The sequence below is a fragment of the Heliangelus exortis genome, chromosome Z, assembly GCF_036169615.1.
Source record: "Heliangelus exortis chromosome Z, bHelExo1.hap1, whole genome shotgun sequence".
Lineage (NCBI taxonomy): Eukaryota > Metazoa > Chordata > Aves > Apodiformes > Trochilidae > Heliangelus > Heliangelus exortis.
The window spans coordinates 39,680,331-39,695,348 of record NC_092454.1 but is presented as its reverse complement, the minus strand read 5'-3'; the positions used below and the strand labels follow the sequence as shown (position 1 = coordinate 39,695,348).

At 39.3% G+C, this 15,018-nt stretch overlaps 1 protein-coding gene across 3 annotated transcripts in view; it reads left to right on the top strand.

Moving 5' to 3' along the window:
- The window catches only part of FOCAD (focadhesin), a 99,577-nt gene that overhangs the window by 72,644 nt on the left and 11,915 nt on the right, over positions 1-15,018 (top strand). For 2 of the 3 annotated variants that reach the window (XM_071732164.1, XM_071732163.1), the window contains exons 27-36: positions 2,289-2,527; positions 4,102-4,191; positions 7,881-8,028; positions 10,601-10,720; positions 11,569-11,691; positions 12,467-12,544; positions 12,930-13,001; positions 13,168-13,270; positions 13,371-13,451; positions 14,506-14,634. In XM_071732164.1, the coding sequence (XP_071588265.1) occupies positions 2,289-2,527; positions 4,102-4,191; positions 7,881-8,028; positions 10,601-10,720; positions 11,569-11,691; positions 12,467-12,544; positions 12,930-13,001; positions 13,168-13,270; positions 13,371-13,451; positions 14,506-14,634 (1,183 nt within the window). Of the gene's footprint in view, positions 1-2,288; positions 2,528-4,099; positions 4,192-7,880; positions 8,029-10,600; positions 10,721-11,568; positions 11,692-12,466; positions 12,545-12,929; positions 13,002-13,167; positions 13,271-13,370; positions 13,452-14,505; positions 14,635-15,018 lie in introns of all 3 variants that reach the window. The other variant, XM_071732165.1, reaches the window with a different exon arrangement.

Below are 15,018 nucleotides of genomic sequence, written 5' to 3'. Positions count from 1 at the left end.
GTTTAACACTGGCCCAGCTATTAAACCCAATGCCAGATGCTCTCTATTAATCCCCTTCCCCTCCCTGATAAAGAAAGGGTAGAGAATAAGGGAGAGAGACTTACGGGTTGGAAACTAAAGTACACAACTTTAATGAAATGGTAATGGTAAAAAGGAAAAAATTACTGAATAGATACAAATATACAGGAAAATTTATACCACGTCCTTCCCCCTACCCCCCAATAACTCTCACGTCACCACTGAGTCTGCAGGGCAGCCCTGGGAAAGTCCAGGCTGGACTCCTGGAGTCAGCAGCAGTTGGGAGCTGGAGGCAGGAACACACAGATTCAGGCTGGCACGGATCTGGACCATAGGCAGATGAATGGACAGAATCGTCCCAGGATGCCTTGAAGCAAACAGGGACATGTGAAGAAGGAAAAGCAGAAAGGAAGGGGTTTAACCCTCGTGGTCCCTCAAATTTATACTGAGTATGACGTGTATGGGATGGAATACTCTGGTCAATTTTGGCCATCTATCTTGTCGCTTCCTCCCTAAGGGAGGGTTTGCAGGTGTGACCTTTTTACTCCATTTTTCCTTCCAGAGGGCAATTTGTTCCACAGAACTGAGCAGTGTTCTTGGCTCTGCACACCACTCTCTAGCTGTAACTATAAACATTGAGCGTTATCAGTCCTAGAAGCAGACGCTGTCTGAGAAACTTGCTGTTAATTTCAGCAAGTGCAATTAGTTACAAGAAACTTAGCTGAAAGCAAAATTACAAGACAGAAAATCACCTTTATCCTGGCCCAAACCAGGACACCACATTATCAAATTCTTGACACCATCCCCTAGAGCTCTGAAGTGTTATAATTTCTCAAAATCTAATAGTTATCTAATAGAAGCCAGTATCTTACAATACTTCTTGAACCTCTATGGGCCAGTAGAACTTGAATCAAATGTTCTTACAGTGTGATAACCAGTCTGAAATTCTCAAGTTATGTAAGTATCTGGCAGTTCTTAAGTTGGATGTGGAGACAGACTGAAAGCTGAGTGTAGACCTTAAGAGATAGGTATTTCTAACTCTTGACTATATTTGGTCCAGACGACCTGTTAGGAGAGTCTTTGTGTCATGGATGAAGATGGAAACTTGAATTGCACAGTGCCAAATACCAGCCTACTGATGTTATCTTGATGTTTTCTATCCGGGATTTTATTAACTGCATTTATGAACTGTAGTAAGTCCCATAGTGAGGTGTTGCATCAAAAAGCTGAAAATTACTGGTGGACATGAGTCGTCTCTGGTGTGTGACCTCTGTCATCAGTGACAGGGGACAAAGATCACCAAAATCAATTGTAGTGTTAAGTAAATGCTAGACTGGTTGGATGTAAGGAGATTATACTGCTAGGCTGGCACTGGCAGTTCTTGCCAAATTGTCTGTGACTCCTGCCTTTTAAAATAATGCTGTTTAGAAGAGGTAGTTTTAAGATGGAATGAAGTGTTAATGTTTAATTTCTAAAAATACACTCTTATTAAAAAAATGAAAGAAACCCTATGCTTTCAAAATTTTAAAGCACACAATAGCAATCGCCGTCTGAGGGTACCATGCATTCTGATGGGATTTTTTTTCTTTTCCTTTACAGAGTTTCATATAGAAATTGAGAAATATAGATTAGGATAATTAGAATCAGGCCACTGGTTTATAAGTAGAGGTAGCTGTGTGTATTTTGCCTATCAAAAGGGAGAGGAACTGAAAACCTTTTTAAGGGATCTTTCTGCTAGAAAGCATCTCTACTGGCTATCTTGCAAGATCTCATATTTTGCCATGTTAGGTGTGGTGCTTTTGAGCAACTGCTTTTTCCAGCTCACTAAGTTATTCCCGTGTTGTAATTACAGGAGTTTATTAAGATCATGGCAGATTTTTGTTTGCCCTTCTAATCGTGCTGCTGGATATTTTAACAAGGAAGGTGAAAAATAAAATAGACCAATGTATTTATGCACAAAATGGCTTTTAAAGTCTAGTTGTATTCTATCTTATCCTTTATTTTCAGTTTATTTTCAGTTAATAATCTTACTTATACTTAGATACTATGTTCTGAATTACCCTAGTTTTTAGCTGCCTGCAAGGTAAGGCAAATAAAAATGTAATCACAGGCAATTCCATGAAATACCATTTATTGCAATACATTTGTGCTGCTGTTTGCTGTAAAAGTATTTAGTTTAAATTCCTAAAATGCTGAGTATTACTATCTGTAAAGGAATTTTATTTCCTTCCGCCAGGAGAAAAAATAAAGTAATTTTTATGTTTTTCTAGAAATCCTATTCAGGTGAAAATACTGCAAGTATTATCGCTCGTTCCTGTGCAGCCACTGCTTTGTCTCTCCTGGTGCCAGTTTTTGTAGTATCATGCAAGGAGAGGATTGAGGAGGTCCTGAATATGCTGACTGACAGATTACCTGGGAAGCCAAATGCTGATGAGTCTCAGGCTCTTCAAGTCCATGTGGGCCTTGGTTTGGGGATGTTTATCTCACGTTTGTATGAAGAAAAAGTAAGGTAAGGATTATAACATGTAATGAGTGTGTGAAATAACTTCCTTTTTTCTGCATATGCCTGTAAGTTGTAAGAAATTGAAGTGTTTACAAGTCATAGGCAAATGATTCTTGAAGGGCTTTGCAGTGTCCCTCATGAACTGAAAGTATCTTTTGTTATCAGTCTTCAACCTCCACACACTAGGTGCTATCCTGGATATTTTGCCATTCTTTCAGGATAAATGGTTAATCTTCATAATATCCTAGAACACATGTACAAAGCAGTCAGCTACAGGAGCCACACATTTGGTTTTAAAGGGAAATAGCTACCCGAGGAGATTTAATTGTTAAACAATTCAGGTGGTCCTCTGGACACTAGGTAGTGTCCACTTGCATTGTGAGTTATGTTTATGGGGATGGAGCTGCAGCAGAAGTAGTGCAATAGACTGCCATCAAGGTGTGCTGCTACAGCTATGTTGGCAATAGAGATGCTCTGAAGTTGGTAAAAGATGCTTCCTTAAAAGAAGTGTGTATCTCAGTTGCAAGATTCCAGAGAAAGGAAGAAGTAGGTTTGGCTTTACACTCCTCCAACTGCTAGGGATTCATTCTTTCTGTCTGTATACCTCTAACACATGTTTAACTTGTGCATAAGCACAGCTATCAAGCAAATTTGGCTGTCTGTTGTTAATTTGCTCAATGGAGCTAATGTTTCAAACACACCTACCTTTTTTTAAACATGGTGCAGCATTTCCCCATTCTGACCTGCATGCTTTGGTGTCTTGATGCCATGCTGCCTCTGATGCAGCCACGCTGTCTGGTGATGGACTACCTCTGGATGATTAGTGGTGACAACTGACCTACACACAAGTATTAAAAGACATTAAATGACATTAGATGAGTTTGGTATTTGGATTTTTATTTTGGGTTTTGTTCATTTGTTTGTTGAGGGGTATTGAAATTAGTAAATTGTATCTAAAAATTTCCTACAGACTATGTCAGTTTTTACACTTCCACTGCCCTGCATAATTTCCAAGCTTAATCATGCACACTCTTCAAAGCTTTGACTTGTAACAACAGCAAAACTTATAGGAATGTAGATATAGCCCATATCAAATCATAGATTAATAACCGTACGTGTTTTGTAGTAAGGGAGTCCCTGTAATGTCTTGAGTGGGGTGTAAATGCTTCCTTCTTTATCAGTAAGTTAGATGAAGTGAGAGAGATTTATGAAGCTAATATATTAAAATTTCATTGATTTTCAGCTTACAAGAAACCATTCTGTCAGTATTCTCTTCCTACTGTCAGGCACATCTTACAAATCTTAAGCTCTGGTTTTCTTTCTGCATCTTGTAGCAGCAATGGTTGCCAGTTAAGAGCTGAATATTGTTTTATTAGTTGTGTAAAAGTGTATCTTTGTACTTACAACACAATTGACCAGTCACATAGTTATTGCTTAAAGACTAGTATGAGAACCTCCTGAAGAAAAGAACTCTATTTATTGGCCCATTCAGTCTTACCATGATGTTTAATATCCTACATGTTTGAAAGAGCCGAGATATGTTTCTCATTTTTTTGTTTTGTTTTGTTTTGCTTTTGCAGTGATGTATCTGGTCAACAGATTAATTTAGTTCTAATGAAGTCCCTAGATGCACTGGAAAACTGCTGCTTTGACACCAGTCTGGAGTATAAGTGAGTTTTCTTCATTACTGATGGTATTTTGCTTTAAGTGCATTCTCTTATTCCTTAATTCTACAAAGAGTATAAGGATAGGATAAGGAAATGGCCTGTTCTGATTACTTGCATAGAATCACCAACTCATGCAGGCTGGCAGGCACCCTTGGAGGTCCATACCCCCCCCCAGAAGAGACTTGGCAATGAACATGGTCTAGGTTACCCAAGGCTTTACAGTGATGGTTTGAAATCCCCAGATCTGGAGACAGCAACAGTGTCTCTGGGCCCTGGCTCCACTTCTGTGTTGTGCTTATCCCCATGTGAAAGTCTGATCTTTAAACTTGTGCCTGCTGCCTCTCAGCCTCCCACCATCCAAGAGCCCAATAACATCACCTCTGTCCTTCCCTGTCAGTGCTGGAGATGCTGTTGGAAGCTCCCAGAGGAGTTCATCTTTCTGCAGATGAATCAGCTGCAGTCCCACAGCCTCTTGGTGCCTCGGTAGCCTCCCATTAACTTGTTTTTGTTGGTGCTTTTGCTGCATCTATGGCAGTATTCCAGGTGTGTTCATCAGCACATGGTAAAGGGGTGGCCTTCTCCTGGCTCTCATGGCTTCGTCTTGCTCATGCTGCCCTTGCACTTCTGGCCCTCACCACTGCCTGGGTGCATCTATGATGCCAACTCATTAGTGCTGCCCACTAGTGCCCAGAGCTGTCCACAAAGAGCTTATGCTTATCCCCTCAAGTCCCAGTCTGTTGTTGCCAGTGGCCAGACTGTGAGTTGGTGCTTTTGAATTTCCAATGGTTCTGCTGTTTATTTCTCTGTTTATATCTCTTCTAAGTGAGTGTGTCCATAAGTAAATATATTTAGTAATACTTTATACATGAGCATGCATAAGTGCATGCATAGGTGCATATATCGAGCACACAGTTTTTTCCATACAGTCCCTACTGTGAGGTGAAAATGAGGAATGGCCACTCCTAATCCCTGCCAACCCATCTTGGACATGTACAGAGAATCACACAGTCTTACAGATGTGCAGGTGGCAGATAGCAATTCTAGGAATAGGTTTGCTTGTCTTAGCTGCATGTGTTCATTAATGAAAGATGTTTTGAAGATCCTCCCTTGGTGCTCTTGGGTGGTTGCCAGAGTGTTAAGTGAAAGTTAAATGAAACAGCCCAGAGTCTGTTACCAGAATATCCATGTCTGTTTAATACAATGTGAGCTCTGAGAACAGGTGCCTCGCATGGGTTATTTATCTGAGAGAGCCAGGCTGTAAATTTAACAGCTGTGGATGGCCTGTTGAATACTGAGTAAAGCAAATATATTTAAGCAACTGGAGCTGTCCCTTAGGTATCTCAAAGAAAGGAGCAGCCCAGCAGTGGAGCACAAAGTTATTGAAAGGTATTGCACAATTAGTAGCATTGCCAAACATAGAACAGTCAAACAATAAACCATGTGTCAATTGCCATTGAGCAACTAACGTACTAGTGTGTGAATTCCACAGCAGTAATTTCTCTTTTAAATCAGGGAAGGAACTGCAGTATATTAGAGTGCCTCAGTGTGAGTGCATAGAATTTTGCTTTATTTTGAACATAATTCTGCCCAGTTCTTCCCTAATCAAAGGAAACGCAGAAATAAATCCTGTTTGCCTCAGCCCTCACCTCTCCACTGGACCTTCCAAAAGGTTGTAAGGGGTCACAGTTGCACACCTTTGGGCTGTGGACTCGTATAGATTAATCAGGATTTGGTTGATCGTTATGGAGCAGAGGGTGAGACTCATGGTGCACAGGGTCTGTATCAGCTCCATCACTTTGTTATTCCTGTTGCTTCTTGTTTATGTAGCCTGTTAGCTGGAGATAAATGGAGCTCCTCAGAAAAGCCAAACTAGACTTCTCTGGTAGTGAGAGGTTGCCAGGAAGATGTGAAACTCTGATAGGAAGGAGAGGGAAGATTGAAGGATGGGTAGTTTTTTATTCTGAGTTGAAAATCTTAATGGTAAGTTGATGTCTAGTGTGAGCACTCTGAACAAAGAAGTAATTTAAAGTTGCAAATGCTGCAGACTTTACCAAGTTTGTAATTTTTACACTTGTAAAACTTCTATTCAAAGGCCTCTCTACTTGTTTCATCCAGTATGATAGGCATAGCCATCTGTGGCACGTAAATGCTGCACTCACCTTCTCATCAGTGTTTCACCTGTGCTAAAATGGCAATTATTTTTCCTTTAAAATAAGTTGCAAGTTTTTTGAGAGTAGGTATATTATGTGGTGTAGATGGAGTTCCCTTTTCTCTGAAGGCCAGTGGTAATCATGCATAGACACTCCTGTGGGTGTCAGGGACTGTGACTGGCAGCGGTCTGTTCCCCACCTGTCTCCCTGCAAAGCCCCCTGATTGTCTTACAAAAGGGGCCTCGTTAGGTGAGGCATCTCACACTCTCAAGTATTGTGTCAGGAAAGAGAGGTGTTTTGCTGGATTTTCCTTTTGTTTTATTTTTCTACCCCATCTAGTTAAGAAAGTGCATGTGGTTTATAAGTGCATGTGCTATGCAAACTGGAGCTCACACAATGCTTCACTGATCATGTCAAGCCTTGATAGGAATGTTGGGTTTATATGTAATTTTCTTCATTTAATTAGGAAAAACCTCTTTTTGTGAAAATTAGAGAAGGGGAAATGGTCTAAGAGGAATGAACAAGGATTGTTTTCAATAAATATTAAGAATCTTTCCCTGAGACAGTGCTTTAGCTTGGTGAGAGTCCACTTAGCTTCTCTAAGAATCTCTGTGTAAGCTGAATAAAATACTCTAAAGTTTCCTCTCAGAAAATAACACTGTAAGAGTAATGGTAATAAATCAATATGCTTTTCTCTGCTGGAACCACACAGGGAAGAAAAAAACCACCAAAAGTGAAACTCATAGTCTTTAAAGGGGGAAAAACATTTCAGATGGTGAAGCACGTTAGTATGATGCTTCTTCAGCTCATAACTGAAACAGTTCCATAGACTGCAGTTTTAGAAGCTTTGCAGTTACTCCTGATATTAGGAGATAGACCATGAAGCTGCCCTACTAAATTTTGTACTTTGAGGCTATATTCTTTGAGTTGCAATTTTAAGTATCTTTAGCATCAGACTGTTGCTTAAGTGTATTTCACTGCACATGGGTTAGAATGTATACCTGACATTCATTTTCTGAAATGCAGGTGAATACCTTAATCCATAGAGCTGCCATAGCCCCTCTCCAGCTCAGTAACTGATTTCATTATTTTTGCAAACTGGAACACCTCTTGTAGGAGAGTAACAGACTGTAATACAGCCAGCAAGCTTGCAGTTTGTGTGTTTATCTGTGATACCAGAGTTTGGGGTAGCAGTATAAATCAGTCACATCTTGGATTCGCACTTCCTTCATACTAGAGGATTTGCTTTTTCATGAAGAACCAATATGGGGTTATTGGTTCTTCAGGGCAAAAGGAATAATGAGGACTTACTATTTTAAAGGAGTATTTTCTTGTGCTCTTCTTTCATTCTGTGTTTCCCATAAAGCACCACCTACATGTGAAGTAAAAATAATTTGTAAAATTGACTGTGGTAAGTAATTATCCACAGGGCTAGTTAGCAGGCAAGGTCAAGAGGTGTTTTTGCTCAGCAACCCATGATGAGGTGAAAAGAGAGCTCAGAGCAGCCAAAGTGTATTAAATCCTTTTTCTCTTCTCTTTAAGCACTGGATGTATTTTGGGACTAGGACTTGTTCTTGCACTTATGAGCTACAGTAGCCAAACAGAATCACGAGTGCATGTTTCTGCTTCATTGAGAAAACTCTGCAAATTTCTGGATACCAGTGAGAACCAAAGCAGATGGGTCCAGGAGGTATGACCTATTTTATTGCAAGTTTTAAATCGTTCTTTTATTTTATTGCCTTCTTTTTTAGTAACTGGAGACTTTTTATGGAAGCTTTTTGTATCTGTATTACTGGAACACTTGGTGTCTTATATTTCTTTCACAGCACATGGTTTCATTTCTACCCATGCAAACAGTAATAGTAGTAATAAAATAACTTGTAATGCTGCACAAACATTAAGAAACTGCCTAAAAAAAGTTAACAGGTGCCATTTTTTAAGGTGCTTCTTTACTTCCTTAACCTCAAATTAAATTAGTGAAAGTTGGGTCCTGTGTAACTATGGGTATGAATCTCTCATACAGAGTTTACTCCTCGTCTGATGTTCTACAGAACCTTGATGCTAACATTTCTTCCTTCAATATGTCCTCTGGGTCCTTCTTTGAACACTGCTGTAACTAGCTAATGTGAATTTTGCACTTGTGAATGCTGCTATGGCCCTGTTTGCTTTTCTCTTTACAACTGTGTTTATAACTTGCTCAAGCTTAGCAGAGCTCTGTTCATGTGTTTATTTTGCCAATGTGTGTCCTGTAAGGTTTGATGTCTGTACAGTCAGTCTTTAACCTGGCTGAGGTAAAAATTAAGGAAAACATGAAATTGGAGGAGTTTACAACAGAAAACAAAAATTGGAATAAGCAGGTGTTTTGCACCCCAAAAAAAATAATCAACCCTTTACCTGACAGATGTGAGCCTGTATCAGCTCAACAGCTGAGTTGCAGTAATCCTCTGTTCCTTCTAAGTGGGTGTCACAGTTTAACACTGGCCTGGCAATTAAACCAAGTAACAGATGCTCTCTATTAATCCCCTTCTCCTCCCTGATAAAGAAAGGAGAGAATAAGGGAGAGAGGCTTATGGTAGTTTAGTTGGAAACTAAACTACACCCTTTAATGAAACAGTAATGATAAATAGGAAAAATTACCAAATATATACAAATATACAGGACAATTGGTACTGTGTTCCTCCCCCCTTTTCCCCAATAACTCTCACGTCACCACTGAGTCTGCAGGGCAGCCCTGGGAAAGTCCAGGCTGGACTCCTGGAGCCAGCAGCAGTGCCTGGAGGCACTGGCAGGGATTCAGGACCACAAGCAGATGAATGGACAGAATCCTCTCAGGATGGCGAAGCAAACAGGGAACAGATGAAGAAGAGGAAGCAGGAAGGGCCTGACCCTTGTTATCCCTCACATTTATACTGAGTATGATGTGTATGGGATGGAATACTCTGGTCAATTCTGGTGTCTGTCTTGTCTGTTCCTCCCCAAAGGAGGGCTGCAGGTGGGACCCCTTTCTCCTTCTGGAGGGTAAGATGTTCCTCAGAGCTGAGCAGTGTCCTTGGCTCTGCACACCAGTCTCTAGCAGTAACTATAAACATCGAGTGTTATCAGTCCTAGAAGCAGACACTGACTGAGAAACTTGCTGTTAATTTGAGCAAGTGCAACTACTTACAAGAGCAACTACAACAATTAGCTGAAAGCAAAATTACAAGACAGAAAATCACCTTTATCCTGGCCCAAACCAGGATGGGGTTAACAGAGACTGGTAGTATTATTCTCTTTTCCCTCATTGTATTGCTTTATGTAAGGTCGTCTTTCATAGAGTTTAAATTTTTGGCAGTTCAAATGTGTTGGGAATTAGCCTTTTGCAGTTTAGGATTCATGCATTATAATGACATAATTATCTCTCCCTGGAGATGTCAAAGTGCTTTACTAAACTTAAACTGGGGGTCATACAGCAACTTCTGAGATGAAAAACTGTAGCTGTTTAACATCATGAGATCATTTGGGATGAGAATCAAAACCTGTCTTTCTCAATTAAAAACTCCATAAGGAGTTGTGCAGATAATTATTTAAGTAGAATTTGGCCAGCACTCTAGGATGCACACTACTATATTCATGAAGTGCATGAGTTTCAGAGCTATTTGACATTTGGCATTCAAAGGTAACTTGTCCTGCTGCAGCAGGGGGTACAGTCTGAGTATTACTTGCTCAAAGTCAAATTGTTAATCTTGCCCAGTAGGCAGTGTTGCTGTGTGGTGCTCTGTTGCTGAGCTTTGGTGCAAAGAAGGTTAAACAAAGGAGGTTGGCACAGTTGCCTTGTTGAAAGTTCAAGCTTCATTTCCTTATTCTCCATGTCTAAGATTGAAGAACAGTAAAGCAGTGTTGCTTGTGAATCCTTCTGCAAGGACATGAGGCTAGTGTCATGCACTGTGTTATAATGCATGCTCCTCCTCTAGCCTCATGCTTGTAGCTCTGATGGGATCACAGCATGTTGTCTAGGCCCACATAAATAATGATCAGGTACTTGTGTTGAGAAGGATAACTAAATTTGTGTGGAAGATCAGGAGTTTGACCTACATAAAATCAGAAGTACTTCTAAGCTTTACTTGTGTTTATTAATGTTAGCATCAATAAAGAATCTTTCGGAAAGGGGAATAAACAGCTGAAAGCATAACTTGAAAATATTGTGGCTTTTTTATCATGCTGGCGTATTGCTACATTGAATTTGAGGGGACACTCATAAAAAGAATTAATTATGTTTTTTTCAGGTTCTTGCCTATTCTGTGGCCTGTTCCTGTGTCTCTGCTTTCAATGTTGGAATCATAGAAGCAGCTGAGGCTGAGGAGGCCCTGAGCAAGATATGGACCTTAGCAGAAAATAATCAGGTCGTTACTCAGTGTTTGGCTTTGCTTCTGTTCTGTTTTTCTCATATCTATTTAGTATTGGGCTTTACCCAGTCTCTAGCTTCAAGAAAATTATACTGATGTACTTTCAGCATTAACTAACGTTGTGTTGAGCACACTGTAAAGCTGCCAAGAATACCAGTTGATCCATTGATGTATTTTCTACAGATGTATAGCAATTACCAGATAGTGAAATGAAGACAGGTTTTATTTGTTTGATTGCATTTAGACAGGAAGTTGTTACTTTTGAGTTTTCCATTTCTTTAATTGCTGCATTCTGAAATTTGTCATTTATAACATGTTCTTTAGATTATTTTTCTTGATAGACAAATGCATTCACTATGCTTTTCTGGATTTTATCTTCCCCTTAGCTTCCAAACAGTGCATGGTAATGACAGCTCCAGCTCCTCCAGGTGGCTGCTTCAGCCCTACTATCCTAATGTTACCCTCTCAAAGTGCCAAAAATAATCTCCATTTTTAGTTACATGCTCTTCTTTTATTAAATGTTTACGAGAAGAAACAGGGGAGTAAAGAAAAAAGTCATCCATTTAGACTGAAAACCTGGAAAACAGTCAAAACAAACTACCTTGCTTCAGCTTTTTGTCCTAAAAAGTCTACTCTAAAATAAAGGCTCCAGAGCAGCCTATGTTCCAAAGATCAATATTTAATACCAGAAAATCATGTTACTTGGTATGAAAAAATACATTAAATAAGAAAGCATTCAGTATTTTAGACAAAAACATTACTTTTAATTATTGGAAAATAATAAGTATTAAAAAGAATACAGAATCCTTTGGAATATCTGGTTTTAATGTGTCTTTTCCACCTTACAGACCCATAGTTTTGCCTTAGCTCTAGGTGCAATAGTACATGGATTGTCAGTTTGTGGTCATGGGAGAGCAGAAGATCTGAGTAACAGACTAATGGGTACCTGGATAAAAGTTGTGCTTGCAGAGGTAAAGGAGTCTGAATTCATATCCTGTTTCTTGTGGTGGAGGTGGTTTTAAATGAACAGTAGGGACATAATTTTGCTTGCTTATGCAGGAATATTGCTAGGACTATTGATTTGATATTTAGAAGAAAAAATCTATTTGGGGGCTGTTTCCTAAAGGGAAAAAAATTCTTCTGTGCTTGGATGATTTATGGGAAATAATCATCTCAATGAGATCTCAATTTGAACATCTTTGCTGATGTAGTATCCAAGCTCACTACTACATACTAGTCAAGGATAAAAACTAGATTATTAAATGAGAATGTCTTTTGAAATTAGGTGCTGTGTATCAAAATTAGACTAACAGAATGGTGATTATAGTGGCTCAGCTGTTTAATTTTCATTTATCTCACTGTACAAAAAATGCACTATTTGAAATCAAACTCAAAATTTACAGATTAAATTTGAAGCTGAAGATTCAATTACTATAAAGAAACAGTGTTTTGGAGTGGATTGTGTTGACATATTTTGTGGAACACAGGCTGTGCTAGGAGAAAGTAATTTATTAGGGAGAAATGCATGATGATTTTGGTCTGTGGAGCTCCATGTAAAGCCTTCATTCACCAAGGGAGGGATGAATAATTATACAGCATGCTGAAGGCTGACTTGAAAAGGCTGTTTAGATGAGAATTGTGAAAATGGTAGTAGTTATGGGGTTTAAGTTGGAAGACACAGGTGTTTTGTCCTACAGTAGTGCAGTGTGACCACAGGAACCTATTGATCCTGAGTTATTCTTCCAGGGTTCTCCAACAATGCAGCGTCTGGCTGCTGTCCATGGGCTGGTTGCATTGGTGGGCTCTGAAGAAGTCATGATACAGGTGAGAACATACAAGCAAGTGGTACTTTTATCTCTTCTAGCAAGATGGAATTACATCCTCCGTATCCTTATGGCAGTGGTTATATACCAGGGCATCCCATTAAATCAACTGTGAGTCATGTTGGTTATGATCCAAGTGGGATAGAAGTACAATGTGTAAAATGGGGTCTGTATCATTTTTACATTGTGTCCCATGGGCAGTGCTGCTGGGGAAAAATTTACAGCCATGTAGATGACAAAAAGACATGCATGCAAACATAATGTGTCTTCTCAGCACCTTCTCTCAAAAATCACATTCTTCTCAGCACCTTCTCTCAGTTTTGTTGTTTCTTTTTTTTTTCTCCTTAAAAAAATCACATTAAGTGTTTTTTCTTTTTCTCTGGCAGCTGAAATCTGAAAGCATTCGGTCCTCCCAGTTTCAAAGTAAGCTGAATGAAGTCATCAGAACTCTTACACAGGTAAGAAGGTAGCCTCTGTTTCCGGCTTTGGATGTTGCACTAGGCTACTGTGCCACTTGGCACACACAGACCAAATCTTTTTAAAGAAACTGCATAATGTCTGTGTCTAGCCTGGATGAGGCAACATATGGAAATCGATCTAAATGGTGTCTTACTGTCTCAACAGCTCATCAGTTTTTCAGGGCAGATTGGCCTTCAGACAAATGCAGCGGGACTTCTGGGGTGCCTTCATATGTCCTGTTCTTCTTCTACCCAGAACAGGTCATCCGGTAAGATACTTTATTATTGCTGGTTAAAGACCACACAGAAGTTATAATCATGGTATAATTTCTGCTGACATATTTTAGTATATAAATCTTGTCTTCACAGTTCCTCCAGATTTTAGCTACTTGCCTAAAACCAGCTTTATCAGAGCAGCTATTGACTTTGCCATAGAAAGTGGAAAGAAAGGTAAGAAGGGATCGCTCTGGGAAATTGTTATGATTATTAAAGGGGACCCTGATAACCCATTTTTATTTGCCAAGAGAACTCTTGTAAATAGTAAATTGAACTTTTGACTAATCTGGGAAATTTATTCAATTTTTGGTTAGAGATTAACAGTTGAAAAGATAAAATTGTGTAGTTAGGCCTTTAGTTACCTCCAGTTAATTTTTATGACTTTTTAAACCTTCTTCCCACTGTGCCTGTCAGGTGATGTATCTTCCCTGTGGGAATGAATGACTTTTAGTGATACATGCTAACCACGTATCCTCAGAAATATTCCATCATCAGGTAGACTTTTTGCTGCCCCTTATTTTAGTGATCCTATGTTAAGATTCTCTGTAACAGAGATACTCAAATGGCTTACTGCAATGTGTGATAAATGCAAAGGAGCCTGAAGGAAGTAATGCTCTTCCATAAAGAATGCTAATAAAAGAGAGTTGTCTTGGAGTACAGTCTTAAGAGAGATAAAGCAGAGGAGTTTATTCATGTGTGGAGCTAAGTGATCTCACTGCTGTCTTATGAATCAGGGTTTGCTTTCAGTGAGCCTCCAGGAAGAGCGTGAGTGAATTAACTCCCTGTATTTGAGTAACACCGTGTGCCACAAAGGTTACCATCTGCCTGGTTATTTTTGTGGCCTGCACCTACACACCTTAAAAGGGTGTGTAAGGACAGCAGTGTGACAAAACTGTTCTGTTGTAACAAATGAAAAAATACTACGTGACTACATAAGGAATATCAGTAATTAACTCTTAAATTGGTTCAAGGAGAAGGATACAGAAATTTTTTATTTATCAATAGAAAAAAGCCTTTTTTGACAGGACATGAATTTTATAAATACAATCGTCGATGACAAAAGTGATAGATAATTCTCAGATACAGAAGTAAATAATAGTAATTTTATAATGCTTTTCAGTTCTTCACTACTGTTTGGTCTTCCTTACAGTGTTCACATTTCTTTCCTGGGCTGTTTAGCCAGATGTGTGTATCTAAAATGAGACACTGATTGAGTCTTCTGTTGTAGGCCCGGAATCTGTCCAGGCTGAGCTGGTGAAAGTAGTGATGACACCCATTGCATTAGTTGGAGAAAGCCATCAGTATCCACCTGTAAACTGGGCATCTATTCTTGCTCCTTTGATGAGGCTAAACTTTGGTAAGATTAATATTTTTCTATTAAGTCTTTTGGACTTGCACAGGAATTCTTTACTGAAAGAGCTTTCACAAACTTCAGAGCCCACTTCAGGCCATGAAGTTCTTGCAGGACTTGAAGTGTTAACTGTCCTTTCAAGACCAGCCTTTAGTGTTTTCAAGCATGTGTTTGTGGTCTCCTCAGGGACACAGTTGGTTTTAACTCAAGAAAAGAGTAGATAAGATTAGAACTGAGAAGTGAGGACGAGGACCAGTATTGGAAGTTCCTTGAAACTCAGGTGAAATTGAACTGAATTTTTCCTTTGAGCTCATCACAGTAAGAAGAGCCCATCATGAAACTCAACTAATTGTATCTTATTTTCAGTACCCACTAAATGCTGTTTCAGCG